General features: G+C 36.0%; 1 protein-coding gene across 3 annotated transcripts in view; it reads right to left on the bottom strand.

Annotated features, from left to right (window-relative positions):
* Positions 1-19,503, bottom strand: part of LOC311281152 (connector enhancer of kinase suppressor of ras 3-like) — an 86,523-nt gene that overhangs the window by 31,452 nt on the left and 35,568 nt on the right. For all 3 annotated transcript variants that reach the window (XM_084393885.1, XM_084393886.1, XM_084393887.1), the window contains exons 6-13: positions 16,813-16,932; positions 15,072-15,131; positions 11,715-11,783; positions 11,271-11,417; positions 10,163-10,287; positions 6,839-7,020; positions 6,424-6,510; positions 2,688-2,941 (exon numbers count right to left, since the gene is read on the bottom strand). In XM_084393885.1, coding sequence (XP_084250011.1) covers positions 2,688-2,941; positions 6,424-6,510; positions 6,839-7,020; positions 10,163-10,287; positions 11,271-11,417; positions 11,715-11,783; positions 15,072-15,131; positions 16,813-16,932 — 1,044 coding nt within the window. The remainder of the gene's footprint in view (positions 1-2,687; positions 2,942-6,423; positions 6,511-6,838; positions 7,021-10,162; positions 10,288-11,270; positions 11,418-11,714; positions 11,784-15,071; positions 15,132-16,812; positions 16,933-19,503) is intronic.

Here is a 19,503-nt window from a genome sequence, read left to right as displayed (position 1 = left end):
TAATATAATATAATATAATATAATATAATATAATATAATATAATATATAACAACATAATATAATATAAGAATTCAAAGAGTGAATTCACATTCCATGCAAAGCTAGAGGAAATTGATTGTGCATCAATGCATTTCTTCAATAAAAGTACATTTCATTGAGTGTTTTGCCAACAAGCAGTTTTAGTTTTGCGAAAAAGGGTAATGCAGTAAATATGGGAAAATTGAAAAGGTCAGTATGAATGAATAATTAGGTGAAAATATTAGGGTAATTTTGATTGATAGATAAAGGCAGAGAACAAAACAAGTTAGACAGACTGTAAAACCTTAATGTAAAAGGAAAGGAGCAGAGAAAGTGTGCATGAAGTTGTAAGTCTTGGACAAATATCAGAAAAAATGCGTTATGTGTTTTGTCAGGAACATAATTTGGGCTGATTTCATAAATCTTTACAATACTATATTACATCATACGTCACTAATGAAAAACCTTCTGCTTGTTACGGGTAATCTGTGTTTGTTTTGGGTGGGGTTGTTATGTGTTTTAGTTCCCTTTCCTAGTTTTTAGTTCGTTTCTATGGTTTCTTGTTGATTTAATTATCATGTACACCTGTCATTCATTTCGTTGATTGGTTTGTTTGTATTTAAAGTTTCTTTCAGTTCACTGTCCTGTTCTCGTCAGGTTTATATGGTTATTCTGTTCGAGGTTTCAGTCAAGTGTGTTTTGTTTTGAGTTTTGTTAATAAATCTTTAAACTGCTGTGATTAGATCCGTTTCTCATATTTATTTGCAACTGACGTTGACACTGCTTAGATCTTCTTTTATTATGGAGTTAAATCTGTAGTAAATGCCAAAGTATTACCTGTTACTAACGTAACAGACAAATGATGCAATTAAAAAAGAAATGAAGACAACTAAATAATTCAATGAAGACAATACAAAAATATCTGGAATAGCAGCTTTAATGGGCAGAAGCAACTAATGTGGTACAAAATGTAAATGTGGTTCAAAACTTGTGAATAACAATAGATTGGATAGTTAATAGTGCATGATCCAGATATGGCAAAATACCGATATAAAACTCAGCATTCAAAAAAACAATTACCGCTGAGAAAAATTGTGATTTATATTGTGTTTATAAAAGTTTTGTTTTATTTGGTTCATTCTTTCTCTATTTTTTAAGCTGTGCTATTTTTCCTTAGCAAATACAATTTAATATCTGCATTGCTAAAAAGCATGGATTTTACAGCGACAAGCTAGGACAGCTGTCATAACTGATTCACCCTGATTCAACTGATTCACTATTAAAAAACTGTTCTGATTACCCATATTCTTCAAAATATCTTCTTTTGTGTTCAGCAGAAGAAAGAAATTCGTACATGTTTGGAACAACTTGAGGGTGAGTCAATGATGACAGAATTTTCATTTTTGGTTGAACTATACTTTTAATTCAAAACATTATTATTACCCTTATTATTTTCTGTATTCTGTGGAACACAAAAGGAGTTTTTTTAAAAAATAATGTCTGAGCTGCTCTTTTCAATACTAAAAAAAAAATATTGTCATATTCCATGTCTTCTAAAGCCAAAGATTTTTGGAGCTTAACAGGTACACAGCATCCACTTTCGTGGTACAGAAAAGTTTAAACAACCTGCAAAACGTTCATTTTTGTTTACCATGGAAGAAAGAAAATAATACAGATTTCTAATGACACAGGGTGAGTAAATGACATCAGAATTTTAATGAAAAATAAGAAAAATGTTTTTACAAAAAACTTTTTCAACATGCAATAAGCATTTGAAAAAAATAATAAAAAAATACTGTCAATATAGCATACCCATGTTATGTTCCCCAAAAGCAAGGCACAACACCACAAATTCAAAAAAGATCAAAAACTGATTTTTACTTTGGTGTAATATAATAATAATAATAATTAAAAAAAAATCTCTAAATAATTTACTCACAACTCATACTCCTAACACATAAAGGAGAAAACACAATTTAACCATGATGAAACTCATAGAAACTTTGGGGAAAAAAAGGTTGATCAACCCTCCAATTACATCTATTGAAGGTTACACATCCAAAGCAAATAGACAAGAGAAACAACATGATGCATTTGTTTCTCTGATTAGATATTAGTTGACTAAAGTGTTTGGAAAAACATGTGGGTTTAGCAGAACTGGAAAAAATGACTGGAAAGCACTTTTTCTTTTCTTTTCTTTTCTTTTCTTTTCTTTTCTTTTCTTTTCTTTTCCAGATTAATTTTTACCAACCATAAGCTATGTAAAAGTACCACTGTTACATAAACACTTTGAATTTCATAGATACCACTGTGGAAATAGCTGAGGTAGATATACATTTTCAAATGGCATCATATACAAATTAATACTAGTACATTTTTCTGAAAAGACAACTAAGCAGACCAGAGATAATGTATCTCATTTCTCCCCACACGTGTTTCCAAACATACATTTCTGAGGTTAAATTCTAGTTGTTTTAGACACATTAAGGCAATCTAGTCAAGTAGCAATATAGGCAAATAAGAGGCACAAAGAAATATCCCGAGAAAAGGAGAGAGAGAAAGCATGAAAAAGGACATGAGAAAAGAGTCACCGCACGCAGCTGGACAAAGGGAGAAGGGCAAGCTGGCGTTAGTGAGTCAATAGCTTAAGCCGTGTGATCCAACTGACCAGTAGCGAGGGCTCCGCGGGAGGCCGTTTGGGGGAGGACGTCATGGGGGTCTTTTTGACTAAGTCCTCCTGATAAGGAATGGTGGCGCTGTTGTGTAGATCTGCACTGCCAAGGAATCGGCTGTTCCGCGAGTAGTCCATCCCGTAAGCGGGTCTTTCGGCTGTGAACTTGTACGACGAGCCCGGGCCCGAGGCCTCCTCAGCGATAGTTGGTATTCGCTCGTTGCTAAGGTATCTGTACGGAAGATCTTCACCTACAACAGAAGGTTAAAAAATCCAAGTCATTTACAAATGTAACAAATTCATGTTTCAACAATCATGGTATGTAAAAATGTTTACTATTTTATCTGCAAATGTGTAATTCCACTATTTGCATTGGGGATATTTTTCTTTTCAATCTTCAATCTTTCAAACAGATTGAAATATTTATTTATAGATTATAAATATAGATTCCTGTAAGTAGAGTTTTGCTTTTATGAAAAGTGGTTTTCATATACACTATGAAAATCAAAATGTGGGGTTAGTATGATTTTTGTACATTTTTTGAAAGAAGTCTCTTAGGCTCACAAAAGCTGCATTTATTTTATAAATATACAGTAAAAATGACTAAGAAACAACTATAGAAAGTTCCAAAGAACAGCATTTATTAAGATTTTTTTTGTAACAATATAAAAGCCTTTACTGTCACTTTTGAACAATTTAATGCATCTTGCTGAATAAAAGTGTCAATTTTTTTTTTTTTTTATATACATATTTCGTAGATGTTTTTCTTAAGCAGCTAACAGATGTTACAGTCTATGTGTTGTAGGAATGTATTAGTTGCTATGGTGTTTGATTAGCCATCATATGTTTTACCTGTGTCTTGTTAATGATCTTTTTACCTTTTGTGTATTTAAGCCTTCTTCTGTTTTCACTCCTGGTTGGTTATAGTCTTAGTACTTAAGCTATTAAGCTGTATCGGTTAGCTTTTGCTCATTATTCCAGTGTTTTCTTAGTCTGGCTATCACCAGACCAAGCTCAATCTTTTAAAGGGACACTTCACCCATTTGCATTAAGCTTTGCATTGTTAGAAACCCAGTCATACTATTGAATGGTTGTGCAACACTCTCTCATTTTCCCCTGAGACGGGAGAAATCCGTTATTTACCTCTTACACTTCCTCCTACAATGACGCAAAAATCGTCATTTTGCGTCATTGTAGGAGGAAGTGTAAGAGGGGGGGATTTCTGTTGAGACTACAAGCACTAGTTCCTCATCTTTCCCAGGGGGCGGGACCCGCTCACGCTACAGACCTATTACAGATCAGTGGGTGGGACTTTACTCTCTGAAACTGAAAGCAATATCCTCCATCTTGTTTGAAGCTAAGCTAACAGGCGCTGTGGAGACAGATGTAAAGTTATGACAATAGCGGAGGAGAGTACTCAATATGATATAGACTAGAGGAAGAGGATTTCGGAAGTCTGATGCTTGAATCAGGTGTTTGTGGCTACCTTTACAAGCCGCATTGTAACGAAGAGCAGCCGAGGCAGAAGACCTGCCTGCCGCGGACGAGGAGCCCGGACTGGCTCGGGTTAGGGCGGACTGGTGGCGCCGGTGATCTCACTATGCAACTACGAACCGCTACGAACACAGAGATAGAGTCCGTCTGTGGCAAAGATTTTCAACGATGACAATTTCTCCTGGACGAAATCTCTGAATCAGACGAGAACACGGACGTTTGTGTTGTGAACTAGTTTCCTAGTTTCGCACCGCATATGTTCTGACTGAACATCCAGGTACCATGCAATAATTCACCTTTTCGAAAGAAATACAAACGAGGAGTAATGCACTAATGAGTTCGCCAACTAACTAGACATTTTGTGTGAATGTGAAATTAATTTCAAGCTCTGGTGGTAGCTAGACTTGTAGACGGAAGAGTGATTTCTCTTATAGGCAGATATGCGCTTTCTGGATTAGTGGGAGTGGCTTGCAGAGCTGTGCAATGTGGTGCATTGTGGGAGTTGTTGTCTTTCATACAAATGCGTCCTGAAGTTATTTTTTGTCTTTTCTCGGTCACAAAGGCACCAAATTCAAAATTTCTTTTACATTTCGACTACATATATGACCCACTTTAAATAAAAAACAATGTTCAAATGGGTGAAATGCCCCTTTAAGATTGAATATTGGTCTGGGGAGTCTGCTCTGTATTTGCTATTGCGAGGCGTGATCAACGTGCATAGTTCAAATGACTCTGTACGCAATTGGATAGTCCTTCAACCAATCAGACCAACGATCCGGGTGACGTACTTTGCAGAGTGACGCGAAAACTCAAGGCAGGAAATGTGTAACCAAACGTGTTGATCAGCGGTTTGCAGAAGCAGCAATGGAATCAAGCGATTTTTGCAGGTTGTGAAAAAAAAAAAAAACAACAACATGAAAGTTAGTGGTATTTACACCCACTCGAGCGATTAGTTTGCTAAAAAGAAGCCACTGAGCATCGCCGAGAAGTTAAAAGGAATTGAACAGAGCCGTAACGGCACTGGAATTGGATTGGATTAAACCCGCCAATAGTGCGCCAGGTGGATAAGCCAGTTTAAGTAAAATAAGTAAGTTTGTGATTGGTTCCCGCAAATTTGTAAAGGAAGCACCAAATGTACAGGTTTCCAGCCTGAGCTGTAGGGCGAAATCAAATCGCCAGCAGATCAGGCTGGATTTACCCAGTTGAGTGTTTTCTAGGTACATTCATGCCATGTAGTAATTACCGTAACGTAAACTGTAAAAAGCCTTCATGTACTTGTAGAACTTGTAATTACAACGTGTAAACTCGTAATTTTCTGAGAGCTACAACTTGGGCGCTGTGCCACCTGACCACTGCAGATGTGTCGGATGCTTTCGAATCAAACCTATGACCTTGGTGCTGCTAATGGCATGTGCTACAAGTTGAGCTACAGGAACATTATGCTATGTTACTTTGCACAGTTTCATCGTGTGCCTTCTTGGTATCCTTACATACTGTATATCATGTGAAGGTTACTGGCTTTATATAGTCACTGTACAATGTTAAAAGACTGGATTATAATTTTAGATTTTGGGTTAGAACACGTTAAATGTTAAAAAACACATACAAGTGTTATATACACTAGGGTATAAGAACATTATTGTGCACCTTTTTTCTTGTTTTTTACAAACTGATGGGACAAGTCTAAATTAGTTTTTGGAGCAACAATAATATTGATTCTTATGGTGTGTTCACACTTGTAGTTTGCTTCTCGTGGTTCTTTTTTTCCTCTTTTTTTCTTGGTTCTCTTTGTCCCATTTGTCATCTTTTTACCAGCTAAGAACTTATAAAATGTGTAAAGGAATCAAACCAGCACCATGAATTCCTCCATTAAACACACAAATGAAGATCTGATGCAAGAAGATGCGATTCTGATGCCTGTACCGAACAGTAATGGGCAACATCGCTCCAATGATGAGAAGAACCAGGTATGCTTGAACATTCGGTCCTTTTTAGGTTCTTATCTTGTGACATCACATCCTGTTTTTAGGTTCGGATGGCAGCGTTCAGACTTATTTAAATGAACTGCACTAACAGAGCAATTGCATCAGAGTTCATTTTAATTCAACCAAACCTGCCAAGTGTGAACACACACATGTTCTCCAGTAAAAAAAACCCATCAAATTCTCTGTGTCTGTCACAGAGGCCTGTGAAGTGGCTTAACTGGATTAGTTAATGCGTTTGTGAAGGTGTTCTGTACCTTTCCGTCCTTGAGTCCAGGGCTTCGCATACAGGTCTGCCACGCTCAAACTTGCATCCACTGGCATAGACAGAGGGCGCTGTTTACCTGTGTGTATATTCATGAAAAAAAGACAATTACAGTCACACTCAATGAAAACATACAAGAGGACCTGGCATGCCAATGGAATTCTTTAATTTAAGATACACTGCAATGATCCCATTCCCATTTTCTATTAGAACAGCATCCACTCTAGTGATTTTACGTTAAACAACTTCTCAGTATATTATAATACAGTGTGATGAAGTAGTGCTGTGTCTTAGTCCAATAAAGCACCTTGGTCAGCACCTTATATGGTGCTATATAAATAAAATTTGACATTTGACAATGATGAAAATCATAAAACAATGGTTTACTGTAAATCTGAAATACTGACCATGTGATGAGGATCTTCCTCTTGGACGCATCTGCACGTTGACCTCAACCGGGTGAACAGACATTTTGTCATAGTCTGCAATTGTGAAGCGCCGGTGGCTCTCCAGGTCCAGGAAGGAGTTTGGGGACTCGGAGCCTTTAGGTCTGGCACTGACGCTGCTGTATGAGCCATTCCGTACTTCCCTATAACAGCGGACAAACGTTTATTTAATCAGCAGGAACAATTAAATAATGTAGTTACTCTGAATTCAGAAATACAGAGCCTGGAAAAGTCAGAAATCTACATAAAAGTAATTCATTGGTACCAAGTGATGGTATCTGATGTTACTTTAGGGCTGTCACGATTCCTCAGTTAAATTCGAGTATACTCAAATTTAACCGAGGAATCGTGAGTTCGTCAAGTATACATGAATCGAGAATCGTCAAGTATACTTGATTTAAAAAAAAAAAAAAAATCCTCACCTGTGTCGATTAACCGGCAAAATACTGGAAGTGGCACATTCCACAGATGAGAATCCATGAACCACATTATTAGACCGTTTTCTAAGGCTGCATAATATATTTAAAACCATTTATGAATTCTAATATAGCATTGTGCTATTGTGAAATCACAAAGGCTGTGATTCAATTAAATAAATATATGCACTGCGGTTTTCAGAGTGAAGCGCAACGCTTTCATTATTCTCAGAGCGGCTCCATTCACAGTAAATGCTGCTCCACAGTCATGAACTGCATTTGGGAACGCATATAACGTCTGACGTGCTTTGTTTCATAGTGAAATGTTGCACTGTTATCATTTATGTGTGTGGAGAGCGTCTCAGCAACTCGGTTAAACTCCATCTCTGCATATGCTGTGAGTTTGGGTTGTTTGTAATATTCATCTGGGAAAGCAACGTGAGCCATTCCACCATATTTGTAACGTAAATCATTTATAAACCTCTGCCAACACAGGAGAATACATTAATGTTTCTAAATATGTGAACTGTTGTTCATTGCAATTTCAAAATAAAAGTTAAACCCTCTCTCTGAGTTTACATGTTTTGGTGTCCACATGTTCTTGTTCAAGAAATGACAGTGGCCGTAGCATTTCTATCGTAAAGAATATTCAAGATTAGTTGGACATTTGAATTAAATGTTGTTTGGCCAATTTTAAACAAGGATTTGATCATGCTGTAATGCAGGGATGGGCAACTTCGGTCCTGGAGGGCCACTGCCCTGAAGAGTTTATGCTGCGTTCACGCCATGTCGTAATTACAGTAAATAAGAGATGACAACACATGATGCTGTACTTGGAGCTGTTCACATCCTTGGATTCAGATTTAAATGTTTCTCTTGCATTATTAACTCCAAAATAAATCTGCAGTGGTCAAGGCTTAGCTCTCTGAAAATTACTTTTCTACGCAAATTAAGTTCTACGATCACATGAATACTTTTTACAAGTCAGAATAGTTATGGTAATTACGACATGGCGTATACACACCTTTAGCTCAATGAAAACTTGGGGCTAAACTCTGCAGGACAGCGGCACTCAGGGACCGATGTTGCTCATTCCTGCTGTAAAGTGTAACTTTTGTTTATTACCAGTTTAAATAATCTTTATTACCGGTTTAACCATTATGCAGCATGACGAAAAATATGACTAAGTTTTCATTGACTAAAACTAGACTAAAATGCTCAGACATTTAGTCGACTAAAACTTGACTAAACAAAAACAAGACAAGGTTGACTAATATTAAAGTGTAATATTACATAATACAAGCATTTTAACAGTCTTGTTCAATAAAACCATATGATTATTTGCTTTTGATATTTTATTTGAACCAATTATTTGTCAAGTCAGGTCACCTTTATTTATATAACGTTTTTTTACAATACAGATTGTTTCAAAGCAGTTTACAGTGATAACAGGAAAGAAGAAAATTGCGTCACAGTCTAGTTTAAGTTCAGTGATGGTTAATTTTTATTGTAAAAAAGTTATTAATTTAGTTTATATATATATATATATATATAGCCGCTCTGGAGAAAACCGTGATGTCATCATTCAGCTCAGTTCAGTTCTCATATAATGCTGTCAATGCAGACAGATCAATAATATTGTTGAATATTTGTTCTCTTACGAGAGGTCTCTCGTACTGCGTAAGTATCTTACGCTAGGGGAAAATCCCTTTTCCACGAGATACTGAAGCCAAGAAAATTATCCTTAATTTTGTATTATTGTAAAACGCGTTGCGGCAGCATGCAGACATAGGCAAGACGGCTCGGCTCAACAGCAATGCTCACCGATCGACGTATAAATGGTTATGGGCATTGTTAAGACCCACGATTTCCCATCAGCTCAGGCCGCACTCTGCCCTGGCTGTATCATGACATTTGCGTCTTAAGGACGCTACTGCATGTGGAAGAGCGCGGCTCCGCCCCTGCCTCTTCCCGGACTCCCTGTGAGTTCCCCTGGTGATTATGCACTATTTGAACCCCGGGCTTCGCCCTTGGGTCTTTGGTGTTGGATCTCAGCACGCACGGCGTTTTACATTGGGTCCCCTAGCGTAAGATACTTACGCAGTACGAGAGACCTCTCATAAGAGAACGTACTCGGTTACTAACGTAACCTCGGTTCTCTCTAGAAGAGGGAACGAGTACTGCGTATCTTGCCGTGCATGCACACGCTCTGGTTAAGCTTCGGCGATGAAAAACCAGAAATAGCTGCCTGCGAGCTGGATTTATAGGCCTAGGCCACGCCCGTTTCGGCGGGACGTGACGCAGTGGGCGCGAAGCACCCCATTGGGTCTGACGTCACGCTAGGCCTCGCTCGATAGGCTGCTGCAGTTGCCGCAGAGCAGCCAATAGGCACACAAGCCGTCTTGCCTATGTCTGCATGCTGCCGCAACGCGTTTTACAATAATACAAAATTAAGGATAATTTTCTTGGCTTCAGTATCTCGTGGAAAAGGGATTTTCCCCTAGCGTAAGATACTTACGCAGTACTCGTTCCCTCTTCTAGAGAGAACCGAGGTTACGTTAGTAATCGAGTTTATATATTAAGTCATTTTATATATGTATATGTATTTTATATATGTATATGTAAAGGCTATTGTTCACTGGATATTTATTTATATTTTTTGGGTTGTAATAAAAATATACCTATTACTCGATTAATCTTCAAAATAATCAACCGATTACTTGATTACCAAAATAATCGTTAGTGACAGCCCTAAATACCATTATACTCTGGAATGTTTACTATAATCAAAACACCATGATATTCACAAGGTATTTGAATGCTACATGTTACAAGAGAACATTGACGGAGGTTTTCGCTTCAGGCTCACCGTGGAGTGTAAGGCACTGAGGGAGGTGGAGGGATGTACAGGTCCAGTATGGCAGGCTTGTCCTTTCTACTGCACAGTTTGGCAGATTCGTCTGGTGACTGACTCTTACTGGGAGAGGTGGAGCTCTGTAGAACATGAGGAAAACCTTTTGTAAAACATCTCTTCACAAATTAAAAGGCACATATCATCAAGACATCACTAAATGGAGTAACAAATAATAAACTGATATATCAATGTAGCAACATTTGTTCAAACAAAATACCTAATATGATGTGTTAGGAAATAAATTGATTATATGTATACAGTATAATATAATGATTAATTATATTTTTTCAAATGATACAACAATAGATCAACTGTTCAAACAATATTAGACATTTAAGCGTGACTCCAAAATCTTTTTGGGACCACTGTATAAACCGAAACATGGCACATACACACAATTCTTTTATTTTATTTGAAGATTTATAAACTACAGAGCCCCGCACATGACATGCAAACAAAAAATATATAGCGTGGCCACAATTTACTAAATCAATCACTTGTTTTAGTTAAATCATGGCCATGAATTAAGAATTCATTCGCAAAATCATGGCCACGTTGAACTATTTGATTTAACTAATTCAAGTGAACGATTTAGTAAAACGAGGCCATGATATGCATTTTTTTTTCCCTGCATGTCATGTGCGGGCCTCCATAATAAACCACAGCACTTTGTTCAAATAATACTGCTGACATTCCCTTGGTGTAACTAGAGCCCTTTAATGATTAAAATGATTTCTGAAGGATCATGTGACACTGAAGATCGGTGTTGTTCACAATACATTACGTTTTAAAATATATTCAAATAGAAAGCAGTTCCTTTTAATTGTAATAATATTTCACAATATTACTGTTTTTACTGTATTTTTGATCAAATAAATGCAGTCTTTGTGAGCATAAGAGACTTAAAAAAAAACATTGAACTTTTTGACCAGAAGTGTATATTTGGTCATATAGTATAACATTTATATTTCATGCATGTTTTCTTCCATCAGAAAACACAATTCAGTTCACTTCTATGTTCATGTGAGAGTTGATGACTGTTAATGCGTTATGAATGACACACCTGAGGCACGGGCGGTTTCCAGCGCATGTTTTTGAGAGGTGCTGGGGTAAATCCTGAGGTTCCTGTGGGTCTTTTCTTTAAAATAAGAACTACACGTTTAGGGTCCTCTCTGAGCTTGGCCACCAGGTTCTTCAGCTGCCAGCCCACCTGGAGCAAACAAGCACAAGCCCTTAAGCACTACTGAAAAGAATTCTGCTCAGGCTTTTCAGATTATCACAGGCACAATCATGGCACAGAGAACGCACTTCTGAACATGAGTCTGCACAAATATGACTAATCGTGAAGAAATTGATCCAATATAGCAGACGGGGTGGAGAGAAATTACGTAAACACGCATTTCATTCAGTACTAAAACGGTATAGATGAAAAACAAAAAGGGTTTATTTTAATAGAAAATACCATTGTACAATACAAAAAACTATATGCGAATAAAGAAATGCTTACCACTGTCTGCTGGTTGACCTGGATGACCTCATCTCCAGCGTGGATCTTGTGTGTCAAATCTGCTGGAGACTAGAGGGGACATTCTATAAGTATTTGTTTTACTTTAAATATTCACATTCTGTCAAAACCATTTGTAATTGTTGTGAACAAGATGCAATCCCTAGCCCCCTCACTAAATATATACATAATTAAATAAGAAAAAAAGATTGCCCCTTTTTTTATTACTAATGAATTAAATCTAAATTGTTAGTGCTGGCCAGATTTGTTGAGTTCATGTTGTGGGTTCATAAATAAGCATCACCACAAACAGAAATAAAGGCACAACATATATGCATGCACATAAATCAAAACATGAAATACAAAGTAAGAGCATGTCTTCTTAAAGGGATAGTTCGGCCAAAAATGATATTAAACCCATGATTTACTCACCCTCAAGCCGTTCGAGATGCATATGTCAATCATTTTTCAGACGAACACATTTTCAGTTATTTTAGAAAATGTCTTCGATCTTTTCAGTGGTTATAATGTCAAGTTATGGGGTCCACCTCCTTCAAGTCCCAAAAATGTGCATGCATCCTTCACAAAAGTAATCCATCCAGATAAAAAAACTTTTTTACGACAAAACCGCACGGATTACCCTCAGAAGGCCTTCGTTTATCCCCCTGGAGCCGGATGGATTACTTTTGTGAAGGATGCATGCACATTTTTGGGTCTTGAAGGAGGTGGACCCCATAACTTGACATTATAACCACTGAAAGTTCGAAGACATTTTCTAAAATAACTGAAAATGTGTTCGTCTGAAAAAATGATTGACATATGCATCTCGAACGGCTTGAGGGTGAGTAAATCATGGGTTTAATATCATTTTTGGCCGAACTATCCCTTTAAGAACAGTGTACATTATATGAACACATGCTATACAAAGTTCTCAAATTCAATTATCAAAACTGTTGCTGGGCATAACTTGTTTTTACATATTTCTAAAATGATCAACCTAGTGTCAATTATGATTTTTTTTTTTTCTTTTGCTGAATATGGAGTTATTGGAATTACTATTAGGTTTAAATTTTTTAGAGTAGTTTCTTGTTTTACCAGTTTTTATAAGGTAGACAGAGATTGTTAATTGATATGATAAATAGTCAATGATGAGGTACAATAAATCATGTTTATTGTACCTTATTTTGTGCAAAATAATCTTTATTACCAGTTTAACAGTTTAAATGCAGCATGACGAAAAATGTGACAAAGTTTTCATTGACTAAAACTAGACTAAAATGCTCAGACATTTAATAATAAAATAGCTGACAAAATGAATACTAGATGCATCACACATTACAGCTGTGTTTTCAGTGGCGTCGCTGTTAAAGGGCTGCACGCAAAAACAAACAACACACCTTTGTAGTATAATTCACTAACAAATGACTTGTATGAGCTGTTGTTTTTAATGAATTATCCAAAAGGTTTTGAGAACAGGTTTGACTCAGTCAAGCTTTTGTTGTTTTGTAATAAAAATAAACGATACCATGACAATAAAGCAAATGTCAGTGTGATTAACAATCTGAAATTAATCATCAATTGGGGTGCATGAATCATCACTTGAGCAGTGGGAATTTAGCTTCGAGCAGAAGCGTTGTGCAATTTTGACACTGTCAAGAATGTCCGTTATTAAACAGGTCACAAAAAGTCAGGGGATGTGCATGTTAAAGACAATGAAAAAAATTAAAATAAATACATTTAAAAAAAAAAAAAATTAAAGCGACAGTTCACCCAAAAATAAAAAATTCATGAAAATGTGGACTTAAACTCCTCAATTCGTATGGATCAGTTTTACAATCTCTTTATGAACTTTCTGAAGTGTCAAAGTGGTAGTTGCGTCGATGTCAATGGAGAGACAGAATAATCTCATATTCTATGATCTAAAAGATCTTCATTTGAGTTCCGAAGATGAACGAAATTCTTACGGGTTTGGAACGACACGATAATTAATGACAGAATTTTCATTTTTGGGTGAACTAACCCTTAAAGGAGAACTCCGGTCAATTTTAACATTGAGCTCATTTTTTTGTACATTTGGAGTGCTGTCAATACAGAGAACAACGACAAAAATCGGTGTTGCCTACACCGAGTTATTCTATTTTTAAAATTTGCACCCTATTGACTTCAATGGGGCAAGTAGTAAGCCTGCTTTTTAGCCTCTTAACATCCTTTAAGTGTCATTACAAGTGCACAGAAAATGTGAGTGATTCCTTCCGAGTGAACACGAGTGGATCTGACTGCAGTAGATGTTAGAGATATTAATAAAAATGAAGTTAATTCAGCCAGCGCTCATACCTTTGTTTACATCCTGTTTTCGGTGGAAGGCCATAGTAATCGATTGTCGAGTTCACGCGCATAGGTTTAGTACCTATGATCACGCGCGTGAACTCGACAATCGACTACTGTGGACTTCCACCGAAAACAGGATGTAAACAAAGGTATGAGCGCTGGCTGAATTAACTTCATTTTTATTAATATCTCTAACATCTACTGCAGTCAGATCCACCCGTGTTCACTCGGAAGGAATCACTCACATTTTCTGTGCACTTGTAATGACACTTAAAGGATGTTAAGAGGCTAAAAAGCAGGCTTACTACTTGCCCCATTGAAGTCAATAGGGTGCAAATTTTTAAAATAGAATAACTCGGTGTAGGCAACACCGATTTTTGTCGTTGTTCTCTGTATTGACAGCACTCCAAATGTACAAAAAAATGAGCTCAATGTTAAAATTGACCGGAGTTCTCCTTTAAACATCATCATGCTCAATACTTGTGATCTTCAATGACGGCTATGTAAATCCATACAACCATCTTTTCTTTGCATCGATGAATATATTGATAACACTATCCAAATAACAGAAGCATCTCCCATCTTTTCTTCTATGCTATTTAAAAAAAATTAACAGCTTTATATTTTGTGAATTTAATCTAAATACTTTAAGAATCCATGGACATGTTGATTTTTTTTTTACAAACCTCTGAAATGACATTTATGCATACGGAAGACTAAGATTAAAGTGGCTTGTATTGCATTCAAGATATAGATTTTACAGAATCAGTTCATGCATTCCAAGGAATGCAATCTAATTTAACTTGACATGTATGGCAACATTCTTACTGAGAAAGTACAATTCCTGTGCGCCATCTGGAACCCTAACAAACACTGTTCAGTTTCAATCTAAAAGAAGCCCTATCTATTTCTGCGTTTGTTCATTTAGACTGAACATTACGTGCACACAGAGGCTAAATTTATCTCAGCCGTTGGCATCAAAAAGCGAACAGAGATGAATCAAATGCTTATGTCATCAGAGCCTTTACTCACATGTTCAGTGGTGCCAGTGATGACGTGAAGTCCATCGTAGGTGGATTTGATGTACATGCCCTGAGCAACAGGAAGACAGGGAGAGAAAACATGAAAAACAACAGAAATAGAGAGAGAACAGCACTATATACAATTGGCAGACAGGATCCTGCAAACATACAGAGAAAATAGAAGTCTGATTCATATTCTATGCGCTAGTTTCATTTTCTGACGACAACTGGTTTTACTTAGCTGGTCCAAGCTGGTCATTTGTAATCAAACCGTTAGGGACAAAGTCGACAAGGAACACCATCTCAGTTATGCTGGTAGACCATCTTGGACCAACAATAAAACAAAAACACCAAAAATTGACTAATCTGAATCCCTCTGATTGGCCATTGCGTTCATGAGCTCAATATAAACGTGTGTGATTGGTTAGAATGGTCCACAGTGCAAAAACGTTAAAAATAAATCTGATACAACATGAGCAGCTCTAATGAAATGCAGCAATCAACACTTTTAATTTCTTTTTCACATTTCACTTTAATTGGAACAGCCATAATAGTCTTAGTTTAACTGTGCAGGTGCATTTTTTTCTCTACGTTTTGGTAGCTTTTTTGCCCCAAGCCCTCATTAAATTCAGGCCCTGTTTGACACCTTTTTTTTTTTTCGTTACATGGAACACAAAAGGAAACATACTGAAGGATTTGATTGCACTGATGCAAAAGCACCATTAAAAAGAGTCATAAAAGCAGTCCACATAACTATAATCAAAGACTTCTGAATTCATAATTTTATTCATTGATAGTGTTGGGACGACATGCTGTCCAGACCAGACAACTAAAGTGAAACTATGCCTTCGAAAGTTCAGTGATGCCTGGAATCACTTTGATAATGAAAATATGGTAAAGTGCAAGATGTACAGAGCAAACATGACATTATAATGAGAGCGATACAGTAATACAATTTTATTTGTGCTTTAGTTGCCCTTGTTTTAGTGTGCTGTTGCTAGAAGAGTGCATTCACAACTATCAACGTCAAGTCCATGACACTAGTGTGCTTTTGTGCAGATTAAAGTCCTAATATTGAGTTTAATGGGATAGTTCACCCAAAAATGACAATTCTGTCATCATTTACTGACCCTCAATTTGTTCCAAACAAGTTCTTTCTTCTGCTGAATAAGAAGATATTTTTAAGTGTTTCAGTAACCAAACAGTTGATCGGAATTTTTTTTTTTTTGGTAAACTATCCCTTTAAGTTAAGTTACATGTATGTATTTGACAAGAATGCAACAGTTCAAGTTCACTTATGGATTTATGTCATTTTGTGTGGATATATAGAATTTGTAATATTATGTTTTGAATATATATCTAAATAGATAATCTAAAATTATTAGTTTGATTGAATTAAAGGAAATTTACCAGTATATATTATTGAACTATTTAAAAATGTACTTCATTTTAAACGATCCTGATAGATGTTTCTCATAAAAAAGAAAACTGATGATATTTAATATATTATACATAAATATGTTTTAGTCAAAATTGAGTACTCATTTTATTGATCTATTGAGTACTTGAAAGGAAAACTGGCTAAAATGCACAACCCTAATACTTTCTTTAAATGTTCTCCTTTTGTGTTTGAATGGCATGGGTGTGAGTAAATGTTGAGAGAATTTTAATTTTTGTCGTTATGACCCGGTTTGAGATGTCCTTTTTAGGAATAACATAAAAACATTATGAATATAAATAATAATTCTCACCAATCCCTCTCCTGGTTTGATGTTGGTCAGCTGAACTTCCTCCAGACATGCTGACTGGCTCATGAGAGGATCAGACGTGGTTCTCACAGTCTGGTCACAAATACCGTTCAACACCTTTGACTGTAATTCAGGAGAACAGAGTGTTTAGAAAAATAGTCCTGCATGAATTACATCTTCAAATTCTGTCACTCAGGATGTTTTCTGTGCATTTTCGTTTTCCAGAGTCTAAATGGACTGACATGTTGATTGTGACAATAATATAAACACTTATTTTAATTTAATCTAATGCAATCTTTAATCCGTGCCTAGAAAAACAGATATACTTTAAAATTCCACATGAATCCACCCAAGCCAAGCACATAAATAAACCACAGGCCATGCATAAACAAAGTGAATGCTATCCGAGCTTTGATTTAATTTTCCGCTCAGTGCACAAGGACAGGAGTGTCAACAAACTGAACAGTATATTCTGGATGAAACACTGGAGAGAACAGCATTAAACAACATGGTTTCATTTGATTTATTAATAAGTCGCTGTTGGAATTGTTTCAAAATTTAACCTAGGTTGCAATTTGAAGAGTTGAATGTCCTGTCGAGTATCACTTTATCCTTTCTGTATAAATATAGCTAGAGTACAACATAACAAAAGATACAAATAATCTACACTACCGGTCAAAAGTTTGGAATAATTAAGAAGTCTCTTATTACCTCTCTCTTATACCAAGTATTATATAAGTCTTATATATACTCTTATATAAGTCTCTTATACCAAGGCTGCATTTATTTGATCAAAATACAGTAAAAACAGTAATATTGTGAAATATCATTACAATTTAAAATCACGGTTCTCTATTTTCATATATTTTTAAATGTAATGTATTCCTGTGATGGCAACAGCATCATTACTCCAGTCTTCAGTGTCACATGATCCTTCAGGAATCATTCTAATATGCTGATTTGTTGTTATTATGCTGAAATGTGCAGTTGGTGATCACTAATTATTAGTAATAATGGCTTCTATTATCATCAATGTTAAAAACATTTTGCTTCTTAATATTTTTGTGAAAACCGTGACACATTTTTTTCAAGATACTTTGATGAATAGAAAGTTCAATAAAACAGTATTTATTTTAAATAGAAATATTTTGTAACTTTATAAATGTCTTTATTGGCACTTTTGATCAATTGAATGCATCCTTTCTAAATAAAAGTATAATTGTTTGTATTTTTTTTACTTTTACTTACCCCAAACTTTTGAATGGTAAACTGTGCAAAGTATAACCTTAATATAGTAAAGAGCTAACCTATTAACCTATAAAAAATTATTTAGCTGGTATAAATTGATATGTTCAGGTTTATGTATAGGTTGGTTCAGTGATGTTAAATAATATTTTTGACTACTAAAAACATTTTTAAGTTACCACTTTTTTCAACAATAACAATAACTTGTTTCATGTGAACTTCACTGGAGTAATACTGAAAATTCAGCTTTGCCATCACAGGAATAAAATACATAAAAAAAAAATATAAAAAAAGAAAACAATTATTTTAAATTGTAACAATATTTAACAATATTAATGTTTCAATGTAAAAAAAAAAAAATTCAAAAACTTTTGACCTGTATTTGTCTTGTATTGCAGACAGCCCAATTATACTATCAACTTCACATGAATGGGCTGCCTTTCTTTATTCCGCAGATGCTTGACAGGGAAGGAAAACAGGACTCAACCTATTCAAGCTTTGTGTGTGTGATTTTGTCAACCTATTATGCCTAGACTTAATGCAAGAGCGTGTGCTTGCATGTCAATTCTAAACTTCCTTCACCCTTCCCAATATGCATGTGTTTACATTTCACTGCACTTGAGCAAGTCCCTCTGCTTTTAGACAAAAAAAAAAAAAAAAAAAGATAACAATTTTCCAGCTTAATGCAATTTTTTATCAACACTTGATTGTGTGTTTGTTTATTAAAAAAGCAACATTTTGAGCTAAAAGCTGAGAAAATCATGTTTTTGTCAAAGACTACGGGCCCTATTTTAACGATCTGAAACGCAAGTGTCAAAGCGCAAAGCGCAAGTAACTTTGTGGGCGGGTCTCGGCGCTGTTGCTATTTTCCCGGCGGGATAAATGACTCTTGCGTCCGACGCAAATCTAAAAGGGGTTGGTCTGACGTAGCTTCATTATTCATAGGTGTGGTTTGGGCGTAACGTGAAATAAACCAATCAGAGCGACATCTCACATTCCCTTTAAGAGCAGGCGCGCTTTTTCTAAGCGGATTCCTATTATAACGGCGGATTTGCCAGGCGCACGCCAGGAGCGGATCACAGCCGAGGAGACCGACGTCCTCGTCACGGCCGTAAAACACAGAGAAGTAACATTGGGGATGGAGAAACAAACACACCCAAATTAGCTTCGGTTAAACAGGCGTATGATAATTTGGGCATATGATTAAATGTGTAAGCTAGATTTATGCCTATTTTATTTTCACATCTTCATGGACACAACAATGATTTCCCTCGTGTATTAATATGAATAAATGAATGAAATCTTTATTTCGAACAATTAAAAAATAAATTAAACCAAAGACAGCAACACATTAAATATCCATCAATAAAAATAAAACAAAATCAAGAAAAACAAAACCTTTTTTTTTTGCATAATAATCACACTGTTCGTAAAGGGATACGTAGAAGC

Source organism: Rutilus rutilus, assembly GCF_951802725.1.
Source record: "Rutilus rutilus genome assembly, chromosome: 21".
Classification (NCBI taxonomy): Eukaryota; Metazoa; Chordata; class Actinopteri; order Cypriniformes; family Leuciscidae; genus Rutilus; species Rutilus rutilus.
Note: the sequence above shows the minus strand (reverse complement) of the source record. Positions and strands in the feature narration are given on the sequence as shown.